The following is a 22,915-nucleotide window of genomic DNA, read 5'->3' as shown; positions in this document are numbered from 1 at the left end:
AACGTCGTCTATTGGAAAACAATTTAGTAGCATCTGCGTGAAGTGTGACAGTTAGTTTGCTATCGATATTGTTTGTCATTTCATTTACGCTGAAGAGCCAAAAGTTATGGGATACGCTCCTAATGTCGTATAAAACCTCCTTGTCCAGGCCCATCTAGCAACTTGGCTTGTCATGAGTCTGTATCATTAACGCTTCAAAGGTATCTCGGTCTGTGTCGTCTAGATAGCCTTTCCTAGTATCTTTATTGTTGCAAACAGAGAATGTGACACATGAATAGAAACTTCTGTTTCGCGAGTATGTCAAAGACGATATATTACGTCACATCTGGCGAAACAGGCCGCAAAATAATTCGTTAAACGTGTTCAGAATTCTCTTCAAACGAAACCCTGACAATCTTTACTCTGTTATACGGAGAAATTTTACTGCCATGTCCTATGTTGTGGCGCTATTGTAATTGACTCTAGTACACTCCTCATTTAACGTGGTCCTTCAAATCGGTCGGCTATTAGCACGGGCTATTGTGCTCAGCCGTAGACAGTCACATTCCTTACTCAGAAGTAATAGGTCTTCCCTGGCGATTTGAGTGAACAGATGTCTAAAATTCTTCAGAATGATCCAATGTCCCCCGCTCAAATGTAGGATCCGCTTCAACGGGGGAGAAAGACAAAGAGACAGAGAGAGAGAGAAAGAAAGAGAAAGAGAGATGTGTGCCAAAGCTCGCTTCTGAATCATGGCGCTAAACGCAAGAGATTAGTTTCGCTTGTCGGAACGCAGACTGACAGATGACACGTACGTACTCATCCTGTCTCATCAGGCTGAAGAGCATAGTGAAAGAAAAGAGATAATCCACCAGACGCTCATTTAAGCCATTAATCCACCGAGGATGTACTTCACCACAGATGCCAATGAACAGTCTAATTCTCTTTCATAAATATGGATCCTTTCGGCCCGAAAGCCAATGATTATCCCTTCTTGTAGCTCAAATAAAATCTTCATTTACGTCTGACAGCAATGGACTAAATGGATATATGCAGCCTTGCAGACGTCTAAGGACCTTATTCGCTTTCTGATGCACATAAGATGACGTACGCTAAGAACTACGCGTTCTAGACATCAAATGTGGGAGGTAACACGGGCATTCGAAAAAAATTTTCCAGGGGAGGGAGGGGTAAAACCATTAAACATACTACATCCATATCCCCCACCTTTCCAATTAAAACAGGCTTACGAAGGGGAGACGCTCTTTCATGTGTCCTCTTCAACCTTGCATTAGAGAAAGTGGTTCGGGAGAGTAATTTACATCTATACAATGGTCTCCGATTCGAACACAGTGAAGTAAACCTCCTGGCTTATGCAGATGATATAGTGTTGCTGAGTGAAACTGAAGAAGAACTGAAAGACACGTACAGACCTCCCAGGCACAGTGCCAGCAAAATCGGGCTTTTGATTAACCAAGAGGAAACCGAATATATGGAAATAGGTCGAGTCATAAACCCAAATCCTTACTTTGAAATTGATCAACATTCTAAATTCAGAAAAGTTCTCCAGTTTAAATACCTTGGATCACGTTTCAACAGTAAAAATATCATAACAATGGATATAAATGAAAGGATAGCCTCAGGGTCAAGATGTATATACTCACTAAGCAACCCACTCAAAAGTAAAGCTTTGTCAATCACCACAAAGATGAAGATATACAACACTATTATCTGCCCCATAGTACTATACGGTTCAGAAAGCTGGACTCTTACAAAGAATGAAAGAGAAAAACTGAATGTTTTCGAAAGAAAACTAATGAGAAAAATCTGGGGACCTGTGTTGAAGAACGGCGCATGGAGAATTCGAAGGAACAATGAAATTTATCAGTTAATGAAGCAACCCACTATCATCCAGAAATTAAAAAGTAGGAGACTCCAATGGGCTGGACATGTGGCCAGAATGGAAAACAACAGGATCACGAAGAAACCATTTGAAGGAACTCTCCAGGCAACAAGACCATTGGGCCAACCTCGTACAAGGTGGAAAGATGACATAGAGAAGGACATCGCAGCATTAGGAATTTTCGCAGGGTGGAGAGAGTCTGCGAGAGATAGAAGGCGGTGGAACCAGATCGTTGATGCAGCGCGTGGTCTACAGGGCCTGTGATCGCTGAGAAGGTGGATAGATGGGAGGGAGGGGTAGACACTAAAACTACCATTTCTGATATTAATGAATGGTGGCGCTGAGAACTATAATGACCTAAAGCACATCATCGTCGATTATGCGATTGTAGTTTGTATTCATGATTCTGACATCTGTTGATCTTACGATGAGTCAGGCTTATCTGTCCTGTAGGCCCACATTGTATGTATGAACATTCACGAAAAGCTGTCTCGCCGGTTTCTCTGATATTCACTTAAATGTGAGTTAACGACGGTGTCCGATTATGGTTCTCAGCGTCTAAATTGTTCAGTTTCGAGACATGTCATTCCCTAAGAACTGAATTTTTTAGATGACCTTATAACCTATTGTATCCCAGAAAATTGATGGTTGCTTGCCCACTCAGAAGATCAAAACTCTGAAGTTTAGATTCCATTCGAGCTGAACGGGTGCCCGCGTAGGGTGGGGGGGAGGCAAGTGACCTCTCTTGCTACCCCCCCCCCTCCCCTCTCACCCACCTCGCTGACACCTACTATGGGAATGGGAACAATAAAGTGTTCGTCAGTGGAGATGTAAGAACCTCATCCGATGTGGCCCACCTGCGAGCACTAGTAATTTGTGGCCCTACTTGCCTATAATGGCCGGCAGCAAAAATGTACGCGTCGTGGCGCTGCGTCGTATAACCGCGAGCAGCGTCCACCGTCGTACGGCTATCAAATCAGCACAAAAAGTAAAGCGTCCACAAAGGTACGCCCGTCTCTGCCCGCACGAACCCTTCCTATGACTATTACAGCTCATCAGCCTCCCATTTACGGGCGGCAATTTAGAACTAGTTTTACTATGGGCGTAGCCTTGCGAAATAAACACTCTCTGTCATGTGGTCTCTGCCCCTCGCTGTTGTTACTGCCGGTGACTGGCTAATTATACTGGAAAAGTGGCTCATCGTGAGTCTGTAGCTTTGTACTGAACTATAGTTATTACTTTGTAACTGAGGATCCACAGAAAATAATTGTTGTATACCGTCGATGTCGCTTTTCTCTTGTTTTCTATAGTATTTTGCCAAGTTTTCCGTAGAAAGCATACCAGTAATTTTCAACAGCTAGGGTACAAGTTTTCGACTTAGCATAAAATACCTCGTATCAACATGATGTATCTTGCCCCAGTAATGATGCATCACTTAACACAAAAGGAGGAAATTACGTAAGGACTTCGGAAAGTAATTCATGTCGTCTGAAGCTAAGAGCATTGTGCAACTTGAGTGGCAATTTGTCAGAAGAGAGTACACGTCCTGGGTTTCATGAAGACACACTGTGTTACGGATAACAAGCGCGTCACAATGTGGGAGTAAAATTGTGCGGTAACTGGAAACGTACTCCAAAGTTTGACAGAGCGGCTCTTTCGGGCAAAACGTCTAAATGGCGCTCAGATTAGTCGTGAAATTCTGGCGGTGTATGGACCAAAAACACGCTGTCGCGGCCAGCTGTTGTTAAATCGTGCCAGGCAGCACAAACATGAATGTTTCTGGCAGGGAAAGTCATCGGCATCGGCCAAGGACGACAGTGTCCAGGGAATCGGCAACCTTAAAGAATATCTGCAGGGTGGGGCAGTGGGGGGGGGGGGGGGGGGGGGAGGAGGATTTCCAACGATAAGGACGTTCACATAGCGATTCTGGAATGGCTCCGTGACCAAGGAGGAGATGGAACTGAACGATTGATTGAACGTTCCTATCATTCTATACAGAAACTTGATAACTATGTTGAAAAATACTGCCTTGTATCTGCGTCGCTTTGAAATGTATTGGAGCATTCAATAAAAGTAACTTGGCCTGCCGTAATAATATGTAACTTACTGTTTGATTGGCTGTTTCAGAGTCACTTAATATATTAAACGTAATACACTGAAGCGCCAAAGAAACAAGTATAGGCATGCGTAGTCAAATACAGAGACATGGAAATAGGCAGAATACGGAGCTGTGGTCGGCAACGTCTACTAAAACAACAAGTGTCTGGCGCAATTGTTTCATCGGTTACTGCTGCTACAATGGCAGGCTATGAAGATTCAAGTGAGCTTCAACGTGGTGCTATAGTCGGCGCACGAGCGATGGGACACAGCATCTCCAAGATAGCGATGAAGTGGGAATTTTTCCGTACGACCATTTCACGAGTGTACCCTGAATATCAGGAATCTGGGAAAACATCAAATCTTCAACATCGCTGCGGCCAGAAAAAGATCCTGCAAGAACGGGACCAACGACGACTGAAGAGAATCATTCAAAGTGACAGAAGTGCAAACCCTTCCGCAAATTGCTGCAGATTTCAGTGCTGGGCCATCAACAAGTATCAGCGTGTGAACCATTCAACGAAGCATCATCGATATGGGCTTTCGGAGTCGAAGGCCCACTTGTGTACCCTTGATGACTGCACGACACAAAGCTTTACGCCTCGCCTGAGCCTGTCGACACCGACACTGGGCTGTTGATGACTGGAAACATGTTGCCTGACCGGACGAGTCTCCTTTCAAATTGTATCGAGCGGACAGTCGCGTACGGGTAGCCGCGCGGGATTAGCCGAGCGGTCTAGGGCGCTGCAGTCATGGACTGTGCGGCTGATCCAAGCGAAGGTTCGAGTCCTCCCTCGGGCATGGGTGTGTGTGTGTTTGTCGTTAGGATAATTTAGCTTAAGCAGTGTGCCACACATTTGAACATTTGATTTCGTGTACGGCTATGGAGACAACCTCATAAATACAGGGACCCTGCATGTCAGCAGGGGACTGTTCAAGCTGGTGGAGGCTCTGTAATGTTGTGGGGCGTGTGCAGTTGGAGTGATATGGGACACCTGATACATCTAGATACGATTCTGACATGTGACACGTACGTTCTCATCCTGTCTGATCACCTGCATCCATTCATGTCAATTGTGCATTCCGACGGACTTGGGAAATTCCACATGACAATGCTATACCCCACACGTCCATAATTGCTACAGAGTGTCACAAGGAACACTCTTCCGAATTTAAACACTTCCGCTGCCCACCAAACACCCCAGACATGAATATTTCTGAGCACTTCGGGGATGCCTTGCAACGTGCTGTTCAGAAGAGATCTCCACCCCCTCGTACTGTTACGAATTTATGGACAGCGCTGCAAATTTCATGGTGTCAATTCCCTCCAGCACTAGTTCAGACATTAGTAGAGTTCAATGCCACATCGTGTTGCGGCACTTCTGCGTGCTCACGGGGGCTCTACACGATATTAGGCAGGTGTGCCACTTTCTATGGCTCTTCAGTATATCTTTCGAGGCACACGTTCCGGGTTCAGTCGCTGAAAGTGGTGTAAGTTTCAAATAACCTCTAATAAGCCTACATGTTTCGTTTAGCACTTTGTCAACTATTTTTGTGGATATGGATTTGTACCATACTGGGCAACTCATACTCTGCAGCACTGTAACATGTTAATAGCGCCGTCGTTTCCAGGATTTGTGGTCGAGGGCCCTAAGAACTACCAGTAATCCTTGCAAAGGATATTATTCCTGGATTTCACCTTCATTCTCATATTCTCGCAGCGCTGCTTGTACGTCAGAGTGCGATCCAGATTTGACACAGCCTGGTTTTATGTTGTTACGTTAAAAGTAGACCGCGCAGTTGCCGCCGTGCGTGTGGACTAGGCGAGCTCCTCGCCTTCGGTAGTGTGCCCACTGGGTGATCTCTGATGTGGACTGAGTCGTTATCTTGAATCAGGAAGCGTCCAGCGGCCGGCTCTTCTCAGAAGGCATGCGCCTGGGGGCCATTCAGTGCCTGCTGGAGGCCTGCCAACAACTCTCCCTAAAGTAGATGTACCCGTCGCTTCTGTGACCTTATATCTAAAGCGAGAGATTCGGCTGCTTAGCTGACTCTCATTGATATTGTATTTTGTCTCTGCCGACATCGATGTTATTAGTATGGCCAGACGTTTTCTAAACACTCATACAAGGATCGCTTGGAGTTGTTCCTCGAATGCCTTGTTGCAGTTCGAAACTCTGTTTTCTCGTTTTGCAGTTGAAATCAGTCTAAGAAATTATAGTCCACGTGGCACGTTAAACATACTTTTGACAGATTTCGCGGACGAACGAGCATGGATACCCGCTGTTTAAATAAATATGACAACCTCGGCTGTAAACAATAGCAAGGTTGTTTTGAGAAATTGCACAATAAATTTTCAATAAAATCTCATAAATGAGGTATGTCAAGTATATCCATTAAGATTTATTTATTCAGATAAGTCACTGTTTTCAAACATCTCAAGAATAATGACAGACTTTTAAATATTGTACATTCATTCCAAAATTTTGTTAGTGGGTACTTAACATTGTTTACATACAAACTGAATGCACTTAACATGGCATAGAATTGACGTACAACTGCTTACTTGTTGGGACAGTAAACGAAACGTTACTATGAAACCTCTCAACACAAATTTAAAACGTCCGAATTGTTACAGTTTATGATACTAAGATTTCCATTACCAGGATTTTCAGTAGTAATTATAGCTACTTCAGAAATTTAATCTATGTTAAACACGATATGTCGCCTTACTGTAGCACGTAAGCATGTTAAAGATGCCCCTTGACATACCTCCCATCAACGTGTCGCACAAATTCGCCTAAACAATGGTAAGGGACACAATATTGTTCACTTACTTAAATGATTATTCACGTTTACCTGATTAGCAGTAGCTTTTTAGACCATTTGCGATCAGGAACGTATTCAAAATCTTTATCTGAGTCGTAGTTACGCACTCACCCTCGGATTTGTACTAAACGTGCCTGAAAAGCATTTGCCTCGCACGAACATCACACACGTTACTACTACTACTGGCGGCCATGTTTTTGACACTTACCACCGTTTACATGTACACATCCTGACAAAGTTTCCCTAGTTCAAAAATGGTTCAAATGGCTCTGAGTACTATGGGACCTAACTTCTAAGGTCATCAGTCCCCTAGAACTTAGAACTACTTAAACCTAACTAACGTAAGGACATCACACACATCCATGCCCGAGGCAGGATTCGAACCTGCGACCGTAGTGGTCACGCGGTTCCAGACTGCCGCGCCTAGAACCGCTCGGCCTTGCGTTACTGAGTATCTGAAATTAGAAACGGAGCTGCCATTTCTCAGTTTATCGTGGAACCATCTTCACCCGCCACGTTTTACGTGCAAGAACTCTGTTCCTCTTCGACTGTCACTTACCATTGCCTACAGCCTAGACCTTAACTCTCCATACCGCCACAGCAGATTTACTTGAAACCGGAAGCAGGTAGGACTGTAGGTGCTTACTTTATAAAGATCTGGTACAAGCGAATGACATATTGACAGCCAGGAAAGTTCTTTATGACCACCTGAGAGCCAAAATGGCTCTGAGCACTATGGGACAACATCTGAGGTCATCAGTCCCCTAGAACTTAGAACTACTAAAACCCAACTAACCTAAGGATATCACACACAAGGCAGGATTCGAACCTGAGACCGTAGCGGTCGCGCAGCTCCAGACTGAAGGGCCTAGATCCGCCTGAGAGCCAACCAGCATGTCTCTGGATAACGCGTGTGGTATTTAAACTTCACATCTCCCGAGAGTCCTACAAACGGGCGAAGGCTATCTAGTATTTTCGATATTCTAGCTGCGTCTGTTCCAAACTTGAAATGCCTCCCTGCGTGCCTCCTGTTCGCCGTGACTAAGAGTCTCTTAATGCTACAGCATTTGGAACCCTACAAGCACAGCAGTTTCTTCGTCTGGTGCAAGTCTTTTAATTGGACGCTACTTCGGCTACTTGCTTGTCCTTAATCGGTTCTAATCATCCAACTCCGGTTAAAGTGGACCTACAGTTTAGAGCGAAATTCGAACCACGTGTCGTTCCTCGTGATACCTCACATCGTTTAGAACTGAAGGCTAGGTTAAAAGCAGACTAAAAATTTCCGTTGTCCGACGTGAGCTCGATCTCGCGACCTCTCGGTTTCCAGTCTTGTACTTCACCGCTATACCGCCACGCCTCATTAAGCATAGTATAGCTGTTATCGCTGGCTAATGACGTTAACACGTCGTACGGGAGAGGGCGGAAAACGTATGCACTAACCACACTTCCATAACTACATCCCGTTTGGAACTATCTACGACCAGACGGATTTTCGGCAAACAGCATGTACTTAACGTCGGTATTGAAAGTACTGCAACGGCTTTATATTTCCAAAGGCTCTTTTTACGGGAGAATCTCTAATAAGCGGATGTATGGATAAAGATTAAGTTTCTTGAAATTCGCCTCGACAGGTCTCTGTAGAATACTCAGTTTTACTTTTAGTGAATGTCAGAGAAAGCATTCTCCGTAGGACCCAAGGTGATTACCCAGAGTAACTGAATTTATATTCTGAACTGACACGGTTAAAAGAATGTTTCTTTCTTTTTTCTACGTGACATATTTTCACATTTAGCAATGCCTTGGTACGTCAAAAAAAGGCCGGGTTTACTTTGGTTCCGATTCCTCTTTAAATTCTTAAGGTCGAGCCGATTTACTATCGCCCGAAGACAAGCACTTCCAGTAGGATCATGCCGAGAAAAGCACTTTGAGGTTGGTTACCTGAGAAACAGATCACCCAGCTAGAAAAGACAAGAGCATTGCTGCTTTGTTTTCGGTGATAACCCTGAAAGCCTGAAGATATATATATATATATATATATATATATATATATATATATATATATATATATTTAACAAGATGTTAATACCCTTCACGCCTTCCCCAAAATAGCTAATGTTTCCAATCTGCTTGTTATGATATCGCCAGAACATTGACATTCTTGCCTTTCTTCCGCCCTATAACGTTTCAGTTTGAAACGGTACCATCTCGCGAATTCATATATACAAACTATTGCCATGAATACACTCACTTTTACAACTCAGATGGAATCCTACAATTATCCAGTAATCGACCCGCAAGCCACTGGAGTATTAAAATGGTTCATCTCGTGGTCTGGTATCTGGCGTCTTCTGTTGTCATACTGAACTAGAAACCTGCCTTTTAAACTAGGTGTTCGTTGATTAAAAACGCTTTTTAGATAAATAAAATACTCTTGCACTGGGGAATCTCTGCTCTAATATTATAAAATATCTCGGAGAGAACGATCTGTTAACACACAACCAGGGCGGATTCAGCAAATATCGTTCTTGTGAAGCACAACTGGCTCTGTATTCACACGCGGTAATGATTGCTATCGACAGTTGATTTTATATTTCTAGATTTGCAGAAGGCTTTAGACACCGTTACCCACAAGCAGCTTCTAGTCAAATTTTGCGCTTATGAAACACTGCCTCATTTTTGCGACTGGATTCATAACTTGTTATGTTCGTAGTAACTGACGGGAAGTCATCGAAGTGGTATCTGACGTTCTCCAAGGAAATGTTACAGTCTCTCTACCTTTCTTAATCTATATAAACGGTTTAGAAGACAATGTAAGCCGCCATCTAGGAATGTTTGCACATATGCTGTCGTTTAGCGTCGAATAAAGTCATCAGAAGATCAATACGAATTTCAAAAGATTTAGTCGAGATCTGTACCTGACGCAGTTGGCCCTGAACAATTATAAGTGAGATATTCCAGATCAGTACTAAAAAATCCGTTAAATTTCACTTACACGATAAATTACACAAATTTGAATGTAATTGATTCAACTAAATACCTAATTATTAAACTTAATTACAACTTATATAGGAACTATCTCATAGGAAATATTGTGGGAAAGGTGAACCAAAGACAGCGCTTTATTGGCAAATACTTAGAAGATGGAACAACTCTACTAAAGAAATTGCCTACACTATGCTTGTTCGTCCTTTTCTTGCTTTCTGCTGCGTGTTATGGGATATTTACCAGATAATACTGGCAGAATACGCCGAGAAAGGTAAGGAAGGGCAGCTGGTTTCGTACTGTCGCGAAGCAGAGAAGACACTGTCACGCATATGACACGCGACTTGGGGTGGCCATAAGTAAAACTAAGGCGTTTTTCGGCGTGGCTTGATCTTTTCACGTAATCTCAATCACCAAATTTCTCATCCCAATGCGAAAATTAGAGAAACCAGGGCTCGTACAGAGAGATTTAGGTGTTCACTTTTATCACGCGCTATTCGATAGTGGAACGGTCGAAGAAGATGTACACCAGCGTCTGCAGAAGCCTCACTGGAGTCCAGAATCGGCATCAACAGACGCGGCACCGCCTGTGGAAGGCGGCCTTGAGCTCAACGCGTGCCGAACGCCAGTCTGCGAACGCGGTCGGCTGGGCAGGCGCAGCTGCCTGTGTTTTGACACCCCGATCTCCCTCACCCTAAATCTGCCCGAATTTATGGCTCGTAAAACTGGGAGGGCGCCGTCCTCTGGCGCAGAAGCGGCCGTGGAGGTTAGTCTTCGATTGGGTCATCGCCTCCGTTGAGTCAACCATTTGCCAAAACTGTGTTGGCGCTTGCACCAAGAGGAGCCAGCTCGGAATGAATCCTTCATTTGTAGCACTAGTGCCAGTCAAGCAGTGTGAATGGTGCTGGAAATAGCGCACTTAACAAACACGGTTCCGGGCCGCGCATTCGAGAGGGACGAGCATCGTATCATACAGATTTAGGTATCCCAAAATCACCTCTGACGATTACTGCAAAAACTTTCTTAGAAACGCCTAAGCCGCATCCTATCAACACCCTCCTCGAACGTTTTTAATGGCTGCCGACGAGGCGAGAAACTAGAATCTCGCAGTCTGTCTATCGCAGAAAGCTATTTTAAAGTCGCGCCTGTGAATTTATACTTGTGTATTATATCAAGTCCTCCCCACCCAACGAGTTCCTGAAGTTGAAACTCTGCGTGTAAACTATTTTGTATGCACGAATGTTTTCTTTCAGTTCATATGCGTGTTGGTACCTCATCTACAGCTGTCGCCATTAAACGATCGATTATCCACAAAGTATGGCTCGGTGGTTCACTCCAAAGGTCTAGGGTTCGATCCAACCACATAGTAGTTAGGAGTCATGCTAATCTGTAGCTCGCAGCTCCGGCTTGTTCGGTAAGTTAGTTCAAACATCGGAGGAAGCGAAATCACCTCCAATAAAGCACTCTGGAGTTCAGATCAACGTTGATGACAAATTCATTTATAAGTTTTAACATTTGTCTTTATTACTAACTAAATACATTTTCGTCAACGGCCTTGCCGCAGTGGTAACACCGGTTCCCATCAGATCACCGAAGTTAAGAGCTGTCGGGCTGGGCTAGCAGTTGGATGGGTGACCATCCGGTCTGCTGATCGCTGTTTGCAAACGGGGTGCACTCAGCCCTTGTGAGGCAAACTGAGGAACTACTTGATTGAGAAGTAGCGGCTCCGGTCTCGGAAACTGACATACGGCCGGGAGAGCGGTGTGCTGAGCACATGCCCCTCTCTATCCGCATCCAGTGATGCCTGTGGCATGAGGATGACACGGCGGCCGGTCGGTACCGTTGGGCCTTCATGGCCTGTTCGGGAGGAGAGGAGAAATGCATTTTCTCTAATATCGAAACTGATGGTATTGGATGGGCAACTGCAAGCACTTTCGAACAATTCATGTACTACAAAGTGTGGTGCATAAATGCAGAGTTTGAAGTGAGATTTACGTATATTTAACCTATGCTACCGCTTATTTCTATATTTCAGATTTTCTTTTCAGCCCGAACGTTACGTAAACCTAATTCTTTGATACGGTATGTAATTCAGATTCACATATAACGCATCAAACATATGCTAGTTAATTAAACTACGTTTATGTACCTAACGGAAGCGCCATAGCTTTGTTAAACAAGATCAGATATTATACTTGAATTATTTTTCTCTTTTAAGATAGGTATATCTTTCCTGAAGTGAGATTATTCAGTAAAACTCACATCACCGTAACTTAGTTGAGTAAATGATAGACCAGCAGTTATAATGTCCGATGCTGCCTCTATTTCTTGGCATTTCCACTTTCCCAGGCCTTTCTCTGAGCAACTAACACCTTCATTCTGATTCCACTATACGTCCATCCATTACTAGGATCATAAGCTCGTTCTCATGTCGAAGAAGGAAAAGATGATACCACATCGAACACGGCTACGTCTAATAAAGAATTATACCTTTCAAAAAACTTTACCTCAAAGTATTAATCTTCGAAATCATTAATAAGTTATTTGCTTGTTGTTTTGCGTAAAAGGTAGATCACAGGCAGTAAAGAGTACGGGTCACATGGTAATAAATTGCCACGCAATCTTTTCCACGGTGCCATAACAGATTCATGCCCATACTTTTGTCGTGACGCCTAAGTTAACACGACGCCTGGAAAGCTTGTAAGAGTGTTGCAGGGTAGGTTGTGTTGATAAATAATTATTCAGAAAAAAAAATTCGGTACGTTGTCCCGTTTCCGAGTGAATTAGGGTTGAAATTAGCCAATGAAGCCGTTGAGTGCTCAAATTGAAGCGGCCCGCAAGATACAATTAACATCAGGTGTTATCATAGCGCAGATGGCAGCACACGAGACTACGGTACTTGGGTCGGTTTCTATCCTTACTACCGTTCCATGTCCAATTTTTGTATCGCTCTCTTGCTCATATTTAGGAATCCAAGCGAAGAACACGTTTGTCGCTATTGCGTCTGTGGCGGGCCACTTGAATTTGCTCGCGCAACGGCCTGATTGACTAACTTCGATGTTAACTAGTTTGAAAACGGCGTAATACATCGATTTTTTTTCTTAAGGATTATTTCTCAGCATAACCTAACCTGAAACACCCTTACAAGCTTTTCAGACGGTTTCTGACCGCACTGTATGTATGTTCCTATTAATACAGTATCTGTATTATTGTTTGTCACAATCTTCACCCATTTATTAAATATTCATGTCACAGTTTAGGTGAGGACTTTAGAAAGAAAAGGGTAAAGGAAGTTATGTCTTCTTCTTCCTTCTCCTGCTGCTTCTCCCCAGTTCAGGTGGAACGTAATTTCCTACAGTGTGCAATTTCTTATTTTTCACAACTGCTATAATAGTTTCAAAGTAGCTAGCCAGATGGTTGTCACCACAGCCACACGCTGGAGGATCGTCTTGCGCCAAGGTGGTCTTGTTTCAGTAGAGCTGATTTACACACCTGTGGAACCTGACCGCGCTTGTGTGGCTTCGCGGGCAGGCCTGTTGCTTTCAGCTGACCCCATTACTGCCAATGCGTTGCTTCCTCAACGACGACACGCGATACTTTCTGAGAGCACGCATTGTAACCTTGACTTATGCTTTCTATGCAAGGTCTTAGAGGAGATGATTTGCCATTACCTCCCGCAAACCTGCTATGAGATGTCACGTGTATGTCTGTCGTGTGAATGACTGCAACGAATATTGATACAGTGTTGTGCTGGGTTTGTTATGGATGAAGGGAAGGGAGAGGGTGAAACTCAGTAATGGCACTTATCCTACTCCTCTCGAAAAGGACCAAGATGCCGCCGAGCTTAACCTTCCTATCCGACAGGCGGATCACCGATAACTCACAATTTATGAGAGCTTAGGAATTTATTCTAGGATACTGGCGCAAAGACTGTTGATCAGAAGCTTTACGCCACCGCCTCTCCTTCCCTTACCGGCCAAAGTAGGCCGGTGTGGCCGTGCGGTTCTAGACGCTGCAGTCTGGAGCCGAGCGACCGCTACGGTCGCAGGTTCGAATCCTGCCTCGGGCATGGATATGTGTGCTGTCCTTAGGTTAGTTAGGTTTAATTAGTTCTAAGTTCTAGGCGACTGATGACCTCAGAAGTTAAGTTGCATAGTGCTCAGAGCCATTTGAACCATTTTACCGGCCAAATACTGGTCTTGAATATTTCATCCAGCACAAGGATTCTAACCAACTTACCTCCGAGTGGAGCGCCATTACATAGCGGTGCGTTAGCGGCCTCGGCTATGGAGGCAGATTAGAACTTTGCAGTGTTAAATAATTTTTCGGGTTGGTGACCTCTCGCCTCCTCCTACAATGTACTATCCGGTACGAATCAGAACCAACACAGAAGCCGCTGCAATTAGGACCATGGAGTAGGAAGCAGGACGAAGGTGACTTTAGTTTCGTTTTGGAAATCCTGATTTAGCTTCTCTATGGTTCACATAAACCAATTCGAAAAAGCCTCTGTGGTATCTGCAACGAAGCCAGTGCTGATACCAAACAACTGTTCTGCATTCTGGCTTATGCGAACTAGCAAGAATCTCTGCTTAAAGATCAGCGTTATAAACGACTTGAATTACTAAAAAAAGCCAGCAACAGCTGAATCCCGCCTCTCACAGCTTCATGAAATAGTCTGTAGCAATGCCAAAGGGACGGAAGGGGCGTGCAACTACGAACGTATGGGACAATGACAGCGGTGAGTGCATCATAGTTCTCGAAACGATTTTATCTGCTGTGATAGGACACATTCAATGAAACATGGACTACCTCATCTGATTAACACAAATGCTGTCCGCCCCAGGTAGCTGAGTGGTCATCGTGGCAGCCTGTCAATCCTAAGGGCCCGGGTTCGATTCCCGGCTGGGTCGGAGATTTTCTCCGCTCAGGGACTGGGTGTTGCGTTGTCCTAATCATCATCATTTCATCCCCATCGACGCGCAGGTCGCCGAAGTGGCGTCAACTCGAAAGACGTGCACCAGGCGAACGGTCTACCCGACGGGAGGCCCTAGACACACGACATTTCATTTTCAACACAAATGCTCGTCGGGTACGGCTGTCACGGCCGGGTTCGCCTGTTGTTTAGGCCACACCTCTAGGCACTCCGTACAGTTCCTGGCAAATCCAAAATTGCATTCGTAAAACTGTACTGTTATATATGTTATAGTACTATGATGGGACTTTTCAACTTGCCTGTCACCGTTGTCGTAGGGTCGGTTTGTTGTATGGGGTTTGGAAATGTTAGCGACAGTGGGTGGCCGGATGCTCTTCGTGACGCTACTACTCCCTCCTCCTCCTCCTTCCCCCCCCTCCTCCTCCTCCCCCCCCCCCCCGCCCCCACGGACTTCCCCCCTCGACGGGACGCAACCTGTGTACCCCATCTGTCTGCTTCTGGAGCAAATCACATGTTCAAAAGTGTAAAAAAAAAAAAAACTGTTTCATCGCTAATAATGTGTTTTTTGTGGATTGCAACCGATAATCTGAACGAAAATATGATAATATCTGCGTCGGTCACAAATTTAATCTTTAATCTAGTATTCCCTCTAATTGTGTAGGGTAATTTTGTGACGGAAGGAATTAGTTCATTCACTTTACTCTATCGTAAAATATGTAATATGATAATACATGTACTCATCCAACTAACGTCTGCTCCAAACTTTTGACGTATTTTCTTTGGTCCTACGTGAAAATTGTGACGTCTTTACTGCACAGCCTTACCATCGTCTCAATTAGTGTATAATGGAACACATGAGCGATTTTTTTGCGTCGCAATGCGAAACTTAGCTTTTATACCTGTACAGCTTCTTCCTGTGTCACCTGTATAAGTGCAAAGTATAATAATGCAGAGATAACATGTCAGTATTAACGCAAGACTAACACCACACCGCAATTTCCTGCAAGAACACAGCCGCTGATTTTCGCTAACAGCAGTTACATTAACCGGACTTCCAAACTGATGAAAGAAGGCTCATGTGGCACTGTTGACAGGGAAACCTCGAGGGACGGGTTCAGGCGTCTTCGGAAAAGGTTTTTTCTCATTCGCTGACAATGGCAGCTTTCCTCGGCATGTGTCAGAGTTGCGTCTTAACGGCATGTGTTGTGTGTAAGTGTCTGTAATGGATTTGTCTAATGCGTGGTGTCATGTTTGTATTGCATGATGGTGAGAGAATGGAGAGGACAAAACTCTGTGCGGGCATATAGTTTGTTCCTCTCGAATAGAACCAAGGGGACTGCCGGGTTTAATGTCCCCACCCAACCTACAGATCACCACTAACTCCATCACGTGATTGTATGGAGTGGTTTAGAATTTAATGCAGCACAGTGGTGGAAAGTCTGGTGGTCGGAAATTTTACGCCAACATCTCTTCTTCCCTTGATAAAATTTTTTCCACCATCAGGATGCCAGCCAGATACCTCCGAGTCGAGTGCCACCACACAGGCCTATGTTAACTATCTCGACTACACAAGAGGGGTGGTGGTGGTGGTGGTGGTGGTGGTGGTGGTGGTGGTGGTGGCCTAATCAGGTGATGATGATGAGGAGGATGAGGATGAGGAGGAGGAGGATGATGAGGATGACGGTGATGAGGATGACGGTGATGAGGATGACGGTGATGAGGATGATGGTGATGAGGATGATGGTGATGATGATGAGGAGGAGGATGATGATGATGATGATTAGCATGATGATGATGATGGTGATGATGATGATGATGATGATGGTGATGATGATGATGATGAGAATGAGGATGATGAGGAGAACGATCTGATGATGATGAACACCATGTATATACGTAACATAGCTGTTCATACAATGCTGGTCATCTGATGCTTGGTGCCGTTCTGTAACCACTGCGCCACCCAGACATTGTGTTTATTGCGATTGCGTGGACTATCTCGACACGCCTCTTGGACGAGCCACAGTCCCACATAGCGCAGTTTATCCACGGTCCCCATCTATGTCCCCCATGCTCCCTACTTTGAGATTCCCACAGGAGGTCTGACATAATTGTGCATCCGCACTGAAAGTGGTGGATTCATTGCCTGTGGAGGCGAATCAGTTATATGAATGCATGGTGTCTGTTCTCTCGAAAATGTCCGAAAGAACTGACACCATCCATTCATATCGGTTCATATAACAGTTTACATCGAGCTCCTGCGATTTTAACAAACAGTAATGTAAATGTGTGATTCCCTAGCAGGTGACTGCGCCAGACAGACATCTTGAGCGTGTGCTGTATACTGTGCTGCCGTTATATGGCAGGTAGAGCAGAGTGTGACGGAGTTGCTTTTGCAGGGCAAGGCGAGCGGCGTGCGCAGCGCGCTGTGGGCGCGCGCCTGGCTGCAGGGCCACCTGTTCCAGCTGGGCCGCTTCCTGCACCGGCACGCCGGCAAGGTGCTCTTCGTCGCCGTGCTCGTGCTCTCCACCTTCTGTGTCGGACTCAAGTCTGCGCAGCTGCACTCGCGCGTCGACCAGCTCTGGGTACAAGGTCAGTAGCTACGTCACTCACCACTTGGCCAGCCAGCTCCCATTTCTCGCGAAAATTTTTCCATTTTTGAAGGTATCACTCCTTTCTCTGGGCCCTCTCAAACACCAGACAATGTTTTGACAATGAGGCTCAGTATCACTCCAGATGGGGCAGGAAGAGCACGCTGCCATGAAGTCAAATATTTTTAAAAAAGCCACGTCATTAAGACATAGAGAGTTGCGTACCAGATAAGAGTTAAGAAGAAGAAGAAGAAGAGATGCATCACTTCCGAATAGTCACCAATTTCAAATTTGATCAGTATTACATTGGTATCTGCTTAACCATCAGGGTTTCCCAGTACGCCCAGAGCTGACCTCTGTGTTCTCTAGGCTTGACTCTCGGCATAAACGTTCGAGAAAGAGGCAATGGCTGAAAGCCACTGATCCTTTGTCGAAGGTTAATCCCGAGAGTCAAGCCTAGAGAACGCAGAGGTGAGTTCTAAAATACAGAAGTTGCCATTGGGCATGTTGGGAAACCCTGATGGTTAAACAGATGCCAAGATCTAGGAAGTCAGAATAGACCATTATCGTGATCTACCGATCAGTGGAATCTATCTTGGCGGTATGCATTAGTCCGCATACATCCTTATGTTACATTTCACGATTACAGTCCTATTGTCACTACAGGGTAAACCGCTCAGGGATCAGAAAATGCCCGATTGTGTGTTCGTTCCCACTACATGTCCATAAGACATACACTACAGGGGAAAAATGCTACACCCGTACACCCGTAAGGACTGTGTTCAATGCCACCAGGTTTTATGTCCATACTAAGATGTTGTGAGTCATTTGCCACGGTCATCAGTGATGAACAGGCGCTCTGGAGCCCTGTCTGTAAGCCCTTTGTTTTCACTCTGCAGGTAGTAACCGTGCTGAGTTCAGAGGCGAACACCGTGTGCAACATTCATTCTAGGGTACAATGATGACCCACCGACGAATACGTACTCCTGTGTAACAACTTCAGCCATTTGAAAAGGGTCGCGTTGTGGGACTGTGGGAAGCGGGATGGCTCCATCGGCCGGTTGCTGCACATGTTGTGCACAGTGTATCCGTGGTGTGTTGCTGCTTTCAGTAGTGGTCAGCAGAACATATCCACACCCGTAGGCCAGGTCAGGTCATCCATGTAGTGCAGACGCACATCAAGATAGACGCATTGCGAGAGCAGTAGTGGCCGACCGAACATCTTCCAGGGGAGATATCTGGCCATATATTGCACCTGTTGTCTTACTGAGGACCAGTGGCAACAATTGCTTGTATCAGGACTAAGATGATGTGTATCTCTGAACACGCTACCACTCACACCACGTCTCCAAGCACGACTACTCTAGTGTGATGGAAGAATCGACTGGAGAGTGGAGTGTCACTCTTGTTGTCTTCGATGATGAGAACAGGTTCTGCCTGTATGCGAATGGGACATACACGTGTACGGTGTAAAACTGGTGAGCAGCCTATTCCGGAGCATAGCCTATTCGTCCACGACTCACAGGTCCCACTCGAGACTTCATATTGCAGCGAGCCATCAGCTACAGCTCTCGCTCCCATTTGGTGTTTCTGAAGGGTAATGCAACCACCGCGCACTACATGCACAGGTTGTTATCCTCGCGCTACTGTCATTTCTTCCACATGAACGTGATGTGCTTCTTTAGCAGGACAGTGCACCTCCACATACGGCTGTTTCGACGCAATGTGCTCCTCATAGTGTACGACTACTACTCTGGCCAACAAGATCTCCAGATCACTCGCCAATTGAACATGTGTGGGACATGGTGAAGCGGGAACTTACTCACTCCAGAGCCTACAAGAACCATTGCCGAATTGCAGCAAAAAGTGCAAGTTGTTTGGGACTGCACGTCGGAGTAGGCTATTCGGCACCTTCAAGATCGCTTGCACGCAATAATACACGCCTGCGATGCCGTCAGAGTGGGGTACATTGTGTGTTGGTGCGACTGTTTGGGTACCCTTTATTGTAACATGTGTATTTCATTTGCTCTGAAATTGTCATATACTCATACAACGATGAACCACCTGTCACATCGCCTATTAGTAATGGCCTTGTCTTTAAGGTTGCTGCATTTTTGTCGACAGTGTACATGCCGAACGTTGCGATAGAGCGAGATTCTAGAGTGAAACCAAATCACCGTAACTGCCGACTAAGCTCATTCTAATTACTACTTACAGTGAGCTACTCAAGACTTTAACCATCCCAAGTCTACCAAACAAAATGCGCGTCACGGTCGTGCGTCCGGTTAAGTCTTTTAAAGTATCGGCCGATCTGAAAAGGAATACGGAAGGAATCAGCATTTCAGTGAGACGTAACCGCTAGCTGTTTTCTTTACGCCGACCGGTACAAGATTGCGAAGCAGAACGAAAGGAGTACAACCGCTGGTGCGTAAACGCCACGCTGTAGTTTCCGCCTGTAGTTTTTGTCTCTTGAGGCAGCCCAGAGGTCGCTGTTATCGTTTTTGCTCCGAGTAATCAGTTCACGGTCAGAAGAAGTCCGGGCAATTAAGTCATAAAAAGCTTACGATAGCTGCTCCCGCTGCTGACAGCAGGGAGTTCATTCGCTATCAGTGTGCTACGCTCCTCTGGTTTACGACCTGTGGGAACCCTTCTTCACACAGACTAAAATATGACGTTAGTCTACACGCATATACTAAAGGACCTCATGTATACTGACATAAAGCAAACTTAAATTTTGGAAAAGCTACCCGACATCGAACTTTCTAGGGGGCAAATAGGGCAGGCACTTTTTCTTCGCTTCCGAGTTTTTCTTTCAGGGAGTTTACAATCTCAATCCCTCGGCGTCATAATCGAGAACTGAGGAGGAAAAAAATTGAGACCAAGAATCTTTTGTGATAACACCAGCAAAACCTGTTTGTTGAGGGAGCTGTGCTTCAGTAAAAAATGTTATCGCTAGTTTCAAAACCCCCTCGGTCGACATGGAGGCAATGGACTGTGGTTGACACATGTGAGATTGAAGAACTGCTTGGATTTTTGACGTGACACCTATTTGGTTACAAAATAAGAAGTGCAGCAGAGAAAGTATGGTGTAACGAAAATGACATCATACTGGACAACTAGGCGGACGACCAGGATGTCCATACTGTGCTCCTTCATAAGGCAAACGTGTTTTTTTCCTCTGGAAGAATTTTTAGCTATTTCCAGCGCTAACTGTGTGATTTTTCGTGGGATTTGAACACTACTGCAAAATTACTAATTTTTTCCGTGTTGATGTTGCTTAGTGCCGCAAATTGAATGAAGGTGCGTGTGCATTTTATGGGCTAGCTGGCAGGGTGTGGTAGATAAGTATGGATGGGGAAATGGAGGAGTGGATTCAACAGACATCCGATTCGTTAAAGAAACTGTTGCAGTGTTTCATGATTATACAGTTCTAGAAGTATCTTGAATACTGTCACCTTCTTTTTGTCAAAATGTTAGTTAATTTTACACAAAAACTGCAACTCACATATCTCCTCGTCTTCCAAAACGATGCACAAAAACAAGAACTTCCTAAATGACAGCAGTCTGCGGTGTCTGTCATTAGCTGGAGTAAAATATCCATTTCTGTGGATTGCCTTCTTTTGCACGGGTTAGGCTGTGTGATTTTCAAGTGTCTAAAATACATGCTAGATGTGTCCTGGAACTAGCTGCTCACTAAATCACTGCCTAACTGCAACCTAAGAGTCCTCGCCCACCGGAAATGCTCCCTGTGAGTCACTGTCTACCTCTACTCCCCAAGTCTTTGTACACACCAGTGGATGGCCGCTTGAACAATCACCCTTACTACGGTTAACTTTCGTATTAGTAACTTCGTGTTTTTTGTATGTCTGTGTGCTTAGAGGTTCGATATGGAAGTTTTCGCGACCTTCCACACTAGGCCGGGTATGAAGGGTACTCACATATCACAAAAAGAACCAAAGTAGACGGGGTGGTATGGGGCTCTGCTCAAAACAGAAATTGGCTTATTGTCGAGGAATACTTCAGACCAAAAACTGTAAGTTCAAACGATTATTAATGTGGAGCTCCTGATGGTGATCCTTAGAAGGACATTACACTGAATCAGGCATAGAAGAAGGCACGAGATACAGAAGAGAACAAAAATTTGGAACGACCAAAAACACAGGGTGTAGGAAAACCGTTGGCATTCAGTCAGTTCCCAGTCGTCTAGGAATGAATAAATACAGGTCCAAAACATTGGAGCGTAGTGATCACACATCCTTCTCTCCAAAGAAGACTACAAAAGGTCGATAATATTGAGATCTGGCGAGTGTGGTGGCCAGGGGACAAGCGACAATCCACTCTCGTGCTCGAAAAACCAGTACTGGACGATACGAGCTCTGTGACCAGAGGCCCTGTCGTCTTAGAACACAGCATCATCATGGGCGAACAAACATTGTAACAGGAAATGGACCTGATCAGCCAAATGGGACAGATAGTGCTTGGCAGTAATACGATCTTGCAGTGTAAGCATGGGACCCACGGAATACCTCGATATGGTTTCCTAAATCATCATCGAATCCACATCATGTTTCAGTCTTTGGACATAAACTCGGCCGGAAGCTGGAAACAGTGTGAAACAACACTCATCCGACCAAATACCTATCTTCCAACGCTCCATAGTCAGTTTTACGGCTCCGGCACCAGGTTTTTCAATTATAGGTACTTGTATCACTGATGAGTGATTTTGAAGTTCCAGCTCGCACTCCAGTTCCCAGCTTGTGGAGCTCCCTTCGTGCTGTGTTAGTGCTGACAGGATTCGCGAGAACATTCAGTTCTGCAGTCAGTTTTGCAGCTGTCGTTTTTCTATTTTTCACCACAGTATTCGTCAATGTCTGTCTGTCACGATAACTGGTGTCCAAGTTGTGGCTTAGCGGATAATGTTTTTCCGTTTTCCTTGTATGCGGTGTAAATCTTCGTACGGTGCGTCTTGAAACACGAAAAACTTCGGCTCCCTTGGTCACGGAAGCACCAACCATAAGGACAACAATAATTTATCCACGTTCGAATTCATTACACTGCGACATAATGCTCTCACAATTACACATAATACTGCACAGGTGCCGCCGTTCGTGGTGAAATACAACAGGGCAACCTTGAGGCTTGGCTTGCATCTGCATTTGTTTTGAAGCATGTATTTCTCATTGTGTTCCATGCTTTTGTCCAACTCCTGTACAAGAGATAAGACTGAATTAGGCGCAGAAGGAGGCCCGAAATATTATGAGAACTTTCGAGTGTAAAAAATTTGGCTTTACGGTTCTCGTTGCAGTAAATCCAGTCCACGTCAGTAGTCATTACAAAGTAAAAAAAATACGTAACAGCCCTCAGGTCTACTGCCTGCCGGACAACATGCCGAGTTCAAACAGGGGGTTTTAGTAGACACACGCTCTACCAAAATTACGGTTCGGTAGTTTTGGTACACTACATAAATGTCGCATTAAATGGTAGCATTCCCGGTAGTTTTGGTAAAATTGGTGGGGAATGGAACATAAATGAATGTGTAAGAGAGAAACTGAGAGTCGTCAACTTCTCTTTGCCTTTTTTTTTGCTTGGTTGTTTGTTTTGCAC

At 44.9% G+C, this 22,915-nt stretch overlaps 1 protein-coding gene across 1 annotated transcript in view; it reads left to right on the top strand.

The window, feature by feature from the left end:
* The window catches only part of LOC124612546 (protein patched), a 150,176-nt gene that overhangs the window by 18,770 nt on the left and 108,491 nt on the right, over positions 1 to 22,915 (top strand). Inside the window, exon 2 of the mRNA XM_047140818.1 lies at positions 17,120 to 17,312. Coding sequence (XP_046996774.1) covers positions 17,120 to 17,312 — 193 coding nt within the window. The remainder of the gene's footprint in view (positions 1 to 17,119; positions 17,313 to 22,915) is intronic.

This window comes from Schistocerca americana, chromosome 4 (assembly GCF_021461395.2).
Source record: "Schistocerca americana isolate TAMUIC-IGC-003095 chromosome 4, iqSchAmer2.1, whole genome shotgun sequence".
Classification (NCBI taxonomy): domain Eukaryota; kingdom Metazoa; phylum Arthropoda; class Insecta; order Orthoptera; family Acrididae; genus Schistocerca; species Schistocerca americana.
Note: the sequence above shows the minus strand (reverse complement) of the source record. Positions and strands in the feature narration are given on the sequence as shown.